The 9,124-nt window shown below is 48.6% G+C and overlaps 1 protein-coding gene across 1 annotated transcript; it reads right to left on the bottom strand.

The window, feature by feature from the left end:
- Window positions 1-7,120: 7,120 nt before the first annotated feature.
- Window positions 7,121-8,785, bottom strand: LOC134943517 (uncharacterized). The gene is made up of 3 exons (XM_063932317.1): window positions 8,505-8,785; window positions 8,280-8,403; window positions 7,121-8,202 (listed from the first exon to the last, which is right to left on the bottom strand). The coding sequence occupies exons 1-3, from the start codon at window positions 8,511-8,513 to the stop codon at window positions 7,511-7,513; spliced, it is 825 nt and encodes a 274-aa protein (XP_063788387.1). The 5' UTR covers window positions 8,514-8,785; the 3' UTR covers window positions 7,121-7,510.
- Between the last annotated feature and the right edge of the window lie 339 nt (window positions 8,786-9,124).

The following is a 9,124-nucleotide window of genomic DNA, read 5'->3' as shown; positions in this document are numbered from 1 at the left end:
ATAGCATAATGTATAACGGGCATTGCGATTCCTGTCATAATGTGTCGGGGGCATTACGGTGTGTGGCATAATGTGTCACAGGCATTACGGTGTGTGGCATAATGTGTCACAGGCATTACGGTGTGTGGCATAATGTGTCGGGGGCATTATGGTGTGTGGCATAATGTGTCATGTGCATTATTGTGTGTGGAATAATGTCTAAGGGCCATTGCAGTATGTGGCATAATGTATACTGGGCATTACTATAAGGAGGAAAAATGACAAATAATGTAAGGGGCATGAATCAGGATTATTTTTCTTTCCTGTGGTGGCTAACGTCTGGGCGTGCAGGTTGCAAAACTGGGGTATAAGGTAGTCTTTTCCTGCAATACCACGCCCCTTTATGAGAAACCACGCCCATTCCAACAAAACCACGCCCTTTTTTTGCAGCGCGCGCCTTCGGCGCGCGCATATTTATCCCTTTCTTGCTCCCAATTATGCGGCGGGTGGGGGTGGGGGGGGGCGCCAAATAATTTTTTGGCTTGGGGGAGAAAAATTTCTAGTTACGCCACTGTGCGGATTCCAAACGGCATATGGAAGTATTGCCGTATAAAGGGGAGGAGTTATTTGGGGTCGGTCTATCGGACCTGGTGGCCACGGCAACGGCTGGAAAATCCACCTTTTTTCCCCAAGTCACCTCGCAGCAGAAAAAGATACCGTCTTTTCAGGCTCAGTCCTTTCGTCCCCATAAGGGCAAGCGGGCAAAAGGCCACTCATATCTGCCCCGGGGCAGAGGAAGGGGAAAAAGACTGCAGCAGACAGCCTTTTCCCACGAACAGAAGCCCTCCCCCGCTTCTGCCAAGTCCTCAGCATGACGCTGGGGCCTTACAAGCGGACTCAGGCACGGTGGGGGCCCGTCTCAAGAATTTCAGCGCGCAGTGGGCTCACTCGCAAGTGGACCCCTGGATCCTGCAGGTAGTATCTCAGGGGTACAAATTGGAATTCGAGACGTCTCCCCCTCGCCGGTTCCTGAAGTCTGCTTTACCAACGTCTCCCCCCGACAGGGAGGCGGTATTGGAAGCCATTCACAAGCTGTATTCCCAGCAGGTGATAATCAAGGTACCCCTCCTACAACAGGGAAAGGGGTATTATTCCACGCTGTTTGTGGTACCGAAGCCGGACGGCTCGGTGAGACCCATTTTAAATCTGAAATCCTTGAACACTTACATAAAAAGGTTCAAGTTCAAGATGGAGTCACTCAGAGCAGTGATAGCGAACCTGGAAGAAGGGGACTATATGGTGTCTCTGGACATCAAGGATGCTTACCTCCATGTCCCAATTTGCCCTTCTCACCAAGGGTACCTCAGGTTTGTGGTACAGAACTGTCACTATCAGTTTCAGACGCTGCCGTTTGGATTGTCCACGGCACCCCGGGTCTTTACCAAGGTAATGGCCGAAATGATGATTCTTCTTCGAAGAAAAGGCGTCTTAATTATCCCTTACTTGAACGATCTCCTGATAAGGGCAAGGTCCAGAGAACAGTTAGAGGTCGGAGTAGCACTATCTCAAGTAGTACTACGACAGCACGGATGGATTCTAAATATTCCAAAATCGCAGCTGATTCCGACGACACGTCTGCTGTTCCTAGGGATGATTCTGGACACAGTACAGAAAAAGGTGTTTCTCCCGGAGGAGAAAGCCAAGGAGTTATCCGACCTAGTCAGGAACCTCCTAAGACCAGGCCAAGTGTCAGTACATCAATGCACAAGGGTCCTGGGAAAGATGGTGGCTTCTTACGAAGCGATTCCATTCGGCAGATTCCACGCAAGAACTTTTCAGTGGGATCTGCTGGACAAATGGTCCGGATCGCATCTTCAAATGCATCAGCGGATAACCCTGTCTCCAAGGACAAGGGTGTCTCTCCTGTGGTGGTTACAGAGTGCTCATCTCCTAGAGGGCCGCAGATTCGGCATTCAGGATTGGGTCCTGGTGACCACGGATGCCAGCCTGAGAGGCTGGGGAGCAGTCACACAGGGAAGAAATTTCCAGGGCTTGTGGTCAAGCATGGAAACGTCACTTCACATAAATATCCTGGAACTAAGGGCCATTTACAATGCCCTAAGTCAGGCAAGACCTCTGCTTCAGGGTCAGCCGGTGTTGATCCAGTCGGACAACATCACGGCAGTCGCCCACGTAAACAGACAGGGCGGCACAAGAAGCAGGAGGGCAATGATGGAAGTGGCAAGGATTCTTCGCTGGGCGGAGAATCATGTGATAGCACTGTCAGCAGTGTTCATTCCGGGAGTGGACAACTGGGAAGCAGACTTCCTCAGCAGACACGATCTTCACCCGGGGGAGTGGGGACTTCACCCAGAAGTCTTCCACATGATTGTGAACCGTTGGGAAAAACCAAAGGTGGACATGATGGCGTCTCGCCTCAACAAAAAACTGGACAGATATTGCGCCAGGTCAAGGGACCCTCAGGCAATAGCTGTGGACGCTCTGGTAACACCGTGGGTGTACCAGTCAGTGTATGTGTTCCCTCCTCTTCCTCTCATACCAAAAGTACTGAGAATCATAAGAAGGAGAGGAGTAAAGACTATACTCGTGGCTCCGGATTGGCCAAGAAGGACTTGGTACCCGGAAATTCAAGAGATGCTCACGGAAGACCCGTGGCCTCTACCTCTAAGAAAGGACCTGCTCCAGCAGGGACCATGTCTGTTCCAAGACTTACCGCGGCTGCGTTTGACGGCATGGCGGTTGAACGCCGGATCCTGAAGGAAAAAGGCATTCCGGATGAAGTCATCCCTACCCTGATCAAAGCCAGGAAGGATGTAACCATACAACATTATCACCGTATTTGGCGTAAATATGTTGCGTGGTGCGAGGCCAGGAAGGCCCCTACAGAGGAATTTCAACTGGGTCGTTTCCTGCATTTCCTGCAAACAGGACTGTCTATGGGCCTCAAATTAGGGTCCATTAAGGTTCAAATTTCGGCCCTGTCAATATTCTTCCAAAAAGAACTGGCTTCTGTTCCTGAAGTTCAGACGTTTGTCAAGGGAGTACTGCATATACAGCCTCCTTTTGTGCCTCCAGTGGCACCTTGGGATCTCAATGTAGTTTTGGGATTCCTAAAATCACATTGATTTGAACCACTCACCACTGTGGACTTAAAATATCTCACATGGAAAGTGGTAATGCTGTTAGCCCTGGCTTCAGCCAGGCGTGTCTCAGAATTGGCGGCTTTATCCTATAAAAGCCCTTACCTAATTTTTCATACGGACAGGGCAGAATTGAGGACTCGTCCTCAATTTCTCCCTAAGGTGGTTTCAGCATTTCACTTAAACCAGCCTATTGTGGTGCCTGCGGCTACTAGGGACTTGGAGGATTCCAAGTTGCTGGACGTAGTCAGGGCCCTGAAAATATATGTTTCCAGGACGGCTGGAGTCAGAAAATCTGATTCGCTGTTTATCCTGTATGCACCCAAAAAGCTGGGTGCTCCTGCTTCTAAGCAGACGATTGCTCGTTGGATTTGTAGTACAATTCAGCTTGCACATTCTGTGGCAGGCCTGCCACAGCCAAAATCTGTAAAAGCCCATTCCACACGGAAAGTGGGCTCATCTTGGGCGGCTGCCCGAGGGGTCTCGGCTTTACAACTTTGCCGAGCAGCTACTTGGTCAGGGGCAAACACGTTTGCTAAATTCTACAAATTTGATACCCTGGCTGAGGAGGACCTGGAGTTCTCTCATTCGGTGCTTCAGAGTCATCCGCACTCTCCCGCCCGTTTGGGAGCTTTGGTATAATCCCCATGGTCCTTTCGGAGTCCCCAGCATCCACTAGGACGTTAGAGAAAATAAGAATTTACTTACCGATAATTCTATTTCTCATAGTCCGTAGTGGATGCTGGGCGCCCATCCCAAGTGCGGATTGTCTGCATTACTTGTACATAGTTATTGTTACAAAAATCGGGTTATTGTTGTTGTGAGCCATCTTTTCAGAGGCTCCTTCTGTTATCATGCTGTTAACTGGGTTCAGATCACAAGTTGTACGGTGTGATTGGTGTGGCTGGTATGAGTCTTACCCGGGATTCAAAATCCTTCCTTATTGTGTACGCTCGTCCGGGCACAGTATCCTAACTGATGCTTGGAGGAGGGTCATAGGGGGAGGAGCCAGTGCACACCAGCTAGTCCTAAAGCTTTTACTTTGTGCCCAGTCTCCTGCGGAGCCGCTATTCCCCATGGTCCTTTCGGAGTCCCCAGCATCCACTACGGACTATGAGAAATAGAATTATCGGTAAGTAAATTCTTGTTTTTTTTTTATTTTTTTATATTACCCACCATTTTTTTTCTTTTCTTATAGGCGATGCGGGTTATCCCAACAAATCGTGGCTCTTGACCCCATTGTCTAATCCTGTTGGTAGAGCAGAAAAACGTTACCAAGAGACACACAAAGCATCGAGGCAAATAATTGAACGTGCCTTCGGTGTACTTAAAAGCCGGTTTAGATGTTTAGACACTTCCGGCGGTGCTCTTTTGTATTCACCGGGAAAGGTTTGCGGCATGGTAAATGCATGTTGTATTTTACACAACATATGTGTCGCAAACCGTTTGCCGGTGACTCTTCGTCGCAGTGCTTTCCGACGCGGGAACCGTTCTTCTGCTCTACCAGTGGGTATGGACGAAGGAGATGATTCCCGACGGACATTGATCCAAAACTTTTTTTCCGTTGCCTGTGAGTATACTTGTAACATTTGTATTATCGTGTAAACTGAGATTGTAATATTCTAAAAAAACATCTTTATTTATGTATTTCAGAGTTTTACTTCCTGTTGACGCACCTTCCCAGGCCTGTTTTCAAAGTTTCGTCCTGTTGTCGACCTGTTACCCCCGTTTTCTCCTGTTGTTGGGTTGCCGCAAATATTGGACCCGTTTATCCAACTCTACCATGGGCAACCTACTTGTGATGTGGACCTGACCCTCCGCCATGTAGCAGACAACCCCCCTCAGGTGAGATGTACTGCCCAAAAATCCCTCCTGTCCAAGTCACCCCTGGATGTCCAAAGTGCAGCCCTCCGGCATTTGCAAAACTGCACATCCAATCATGCCCTGACACAGCAATGCTTACGCTGTGTCAGGGAATGTTTGGATGTGTACTTTCTCAAGTGCCGGGGGGTTGCATTTGGGCCCACTGTAACCTGCTTGTGTCGTGTTGCTTGTACCTCGTCTTTTCCATACCAGGGTGACACTATTACCAATAGCTGGAACCTCATACTATTCTCTTCCACAGGTCTTGCCGAGTATCCTTCCCAAGTTGCGTGGATGTGAAGGGACACGACAGTTCCCCTGATGTACCATGGGCGACCTACTTGTGATGTGGACCTGAACATCCGCCATGTAGCTGACAACCCCCCTCAGGTGAGATGTATTGGCCAAAACTCCCTCTTGTCCAAGTAACCCCGGCATGTCTAAGGTGCATCCCTCCGGCATTTGCAAAACTGCACATCCAATCATGCCCTGAAACACCAATGCTTACGCTGTGTCAGGGCATGCTTGGATGTGTAGTTTCTCAAGTGCCGGAGGGTTGCATTTGGGACAAAGGCTGCTGTAACCTGCTTGTGTCAAAGTGTTGCTTGTACCTTGTCTTTTCCTAGAAGGGTGACACTATTACCAATAGCTGGAACCTCATACTATTCTCTTCCACAGGTCTTGCCAAGTATCCTTCCCAAGTTGCGTGGATGTGAAGGGACACGACAGTTCCCCTGATGTACCATGGGCAGGCCCGGCGACAGGGGGGTTCAAAGGGTACACCCGTCCCGGGCCCCGAGGCTCAGAGGGGCCCCAAGGTTCAGAGGGACACAAAACAGGTCAAAATTGTCTAATTTGATTCAGATGTCAGCAGCATTAGCCATAGGTCCGGCGCTGCGCAACTAGCCCCAGAATAACTAACAATAAAGCTGCACACCCGGGGACCCCGCTCCTTTGGTGACTCCACCTACACCAGCTCCGTCACAATGTGTGTGTGTGTGTGTGTGTGTGTGTATATATATATATATAAATTCAAAACAAAGGTTCCCCCAGAGACGTCAGTGTATAGGGCCCCAAGATTTCTGTTGCCGGCCCTGACCATGGGCGACCTACTTGTGATGTGGACCTGAACCTCCGCCATGTAGCTGACAACCCCCCTCAGGTGAGATGTATTGGCCAAAACTCCCTCTTGTCCAAGTAACCCCGGCATGTCTAAGATGCATCCCTCCGGCATTTGCAAAACTGCACATCCAATCATGCCCTGAAACACCAATGCTTACGCTGTGTCAGGGCATGCTTCGATGTGTAGTTACGCAAGTGCCGGGGGGTTGCATTTGGGCCCACTGTAACCTGCTTGTGTCGTGTTGCTTGTACCTTATCTTTTCCATACCAGGGTGACACTATTACCAATAGCTGGAACCTCATACTATTCTCTTCCACAGGTCTTGCCGAGTATCCTTCCCAAGTAGCGTGGATGAAAAGGGACACGACAGTTCCCCTGCTGTACCATGGGCGACCTAACAATTCCACTGCATCTCATATTTAACATTGTATTTACTAATAATTTAAATAAAAACCATAGAAAACTTCTCATTTTAAAAATTTATTGAAGAAAAATTGAATTTTATTTTTGAAATAAAAAATGAAATGTAATAAAACAAAAAAATAGTTTGTTCTTCATTACATTCTTTTCTTGTGTAGATATCTGTGGGGGAAAAAAAAAGCATATTAAGTAAAGACACTAATGTCATGTTCATTCCTTTCCCAAGAACATTTGTGGAACCACACAGCCCAGCATGACCCATTGCTGGGCTGTGTGGTTCCACAAAGGCAGGTGGTCCAAAGTGGAATAGTGGTGTCAGTGGTCAGCACTTTGACACGCCTGCACTTGTGGAACCACACAGCCCAGCATGACCCATTGCTGGGCTGTGTGGTTCCACAAAGGCAGGCGGTCCAAAGTGGAATAGTGGTGTCAGTGGTCAGCACTTTGACACGCCTGCACTTGTGGAACCACACAGCCCAGCATGACCCATTGCTGGGCTGTGTGGTTCCACAAAGGCAGGCGGTCCAAAGTTTCTTGAAAATATACATTGAAACATGGCTCTACTCACCTTGGTACGCACAACACGAACTATGCAGTCCACTTCAATTTTCAACCAATCCTATGAATAAGCCAAAAACAAACAATAGTGAATAGTAAATTCACACAACAGTGAAAGCCTATTGTACACCAATACAAAAAGGATTTTTTGGGTAAAAAAGTGGTATCAGAATAGCTCTTTGGCCCATCATACATGTAGCCACAAGGAGCTTTCATCCATTACCACACGCGCCCGCATACATGCCCGCGCATGTATGCCTAGACATAAAGCTCCTTGGTAGTACCCGGTCACGGGTGGGGGAGCCCAACACAAATAAAACAATAGTAAGAAGAAAAAAAAACTAATGAGAGGGGGAGAAAGGGATACATGAAAAACATAACAGTAAATAAATCAATACGACCGGGTTTATGGTGGAAGTCTGTCCGGATCCTCGTCTTCCTCCTGATGGGGCGTCGATGTCCTGGGCGGCTGGGTAGTGGGTTGACTAAGCCTCGGTGCCCGTGCGGGTGCAGATGTTGCGGCCGGTGTTGGTGGTGGAGGCATCTGGTGGGTGGGGTACATCCCTGTATATCCTTGGTACAGCTGTGACTGTCTATACCAGGATTGTGGTGGAGGAAGGGAAGGAGGCGTCCATGTGGCTTGTGATGGCGGAAGTGGTGGATCACCAGCGTGTTGACGAGCTGGCTCTGGGAGCTTATCGTACATCATCTGCAGTGTGGTTGCGATGATCTGTTGGCTGGATGCGGAATGTCGGTGGCTCTCCGACATGTTGTTAGTGCTGTGTGCCAGGCATGATATGTTCTCCACCAGCCGGTTGATGGATGTGGCCAGAAGTTGAAGGATGTCCATAGTCTCCCTGTGATCTTCTCGTCTGGTCTTTTGAATTTCGGCCGTGCTGTCGGCTTGAGCCTTCTGCATTTCAAGCAGACCGTTTGCCATCTTATCCATTGTCCTCTCAATGGCATCCAGTCTGCTTCCAATGACAACCCAAAAACTATCCTGGCTGACATTCATCTCTGCTGCCAGGGTGTGTACCCTCTGAACATTTGAGGGATCCTGCTCTTCCTGTACGTCTGCCACCAATTGCATTTGTGCAGCTGAAAAGAAAATTAGAAATTATTATACACATTCATCATACATTTGTTTGAAGGCTCACAATTCGATATTTACTCACACAGGGATGTAGACAGCAGGCTGCTGCACTTCCACCTCGTCATCCTCTGACGAATCCTGTATGAGATCCGGCCTGTAGTAGGAACCAATCCCCGACGCAAGTCCTCTGCTGGTCCGTGGCACCTCTGTTTGCAAAAGAAAAAAAAAAAGTAAGTTAATAAACTATACAAAAATGGTACCCCTCCCACCCCCCACCCCCCCCCCCCCCACAAAAATAAATACAAACCTTCTCCATCCGGTGGTGCCGCTGCTCCAGGAGCTTCACTTGTCCTCAATTCTGGAGACTTTTCAAGGGTCTGGCTGGATACGTCTGCACGGCTGTCTTCAAACCCAAGAAAAGTCTCGTCCGTTAACCCTGTAGACTCAAACAGTTCGGGTGATGGGACTAATCTAAAAAAGGGGAGGTAGAGGACTGCTGCGCCTCAGAGAGCTGCAGTAGGGATACCAACAGATGATCACTCAATCACCCTGGAACACAATGCACAAGAAAATAAGGGATCCCTTCTGCGCTCATCCAACAACAATAAACAGTAATGCAATAAATGATAGGTTCCCAATGGATAAGTCTATGACTAAATTATAGTCTCTTTTAGTTCTTATACAAAGCGGAAGTGCTGGATGTAGGGAGACTCAATGCATACCGTACTCACAAGGAGTCGTGGTATGTCCCGCATGTAGAGGTGTCTTAAGTCGCTTGGTTCTTCTTTACCTTCTCCGAGGTGGAAAGTTCTTATCCTCGTAGTTGGATGACCTTAAATGCAGAGATCTGACCCATCTGTGCCTGTCCTGTGCCGCTGTATGTACATCGGGTGACAGCAGCCCATGTGCCGGGGGGAGAGCATGAAA

Source organism: Pseudophryne corroboree, chromosome 7 (genome assembly GCF_028390025.1).
Source record: "Pseudophryne corroboree isolate aPseCor3 chromosome 7, aPseCor3.hap2, whole genome shotgun sequence".
Classification (NCBI taxonomy): domain Eukaryota; kingdom Metazoa; phylum Chordata; class Amphibia; order Anura; family Myobatrachidae; genus Pseudophryne; species Pseudophryne corroboree.
Note: the sequence above shows the minus strand (reverse complement) of the source record. Positions and strands in the feature narration are given on the sequence as shown.

Excerpts from the sequence above, each read along its gene's own strand:
- LOC134943517 (XM_063932317.1), bottom strand. Across the intron at positions 8,203-8,279 it reads CCTGCTGTCTACATCCCTGT|CTGCACAAATGCAATTGGTG; the intron begins GTGAGTAAATAT and ends TTTTCTTTTCAG.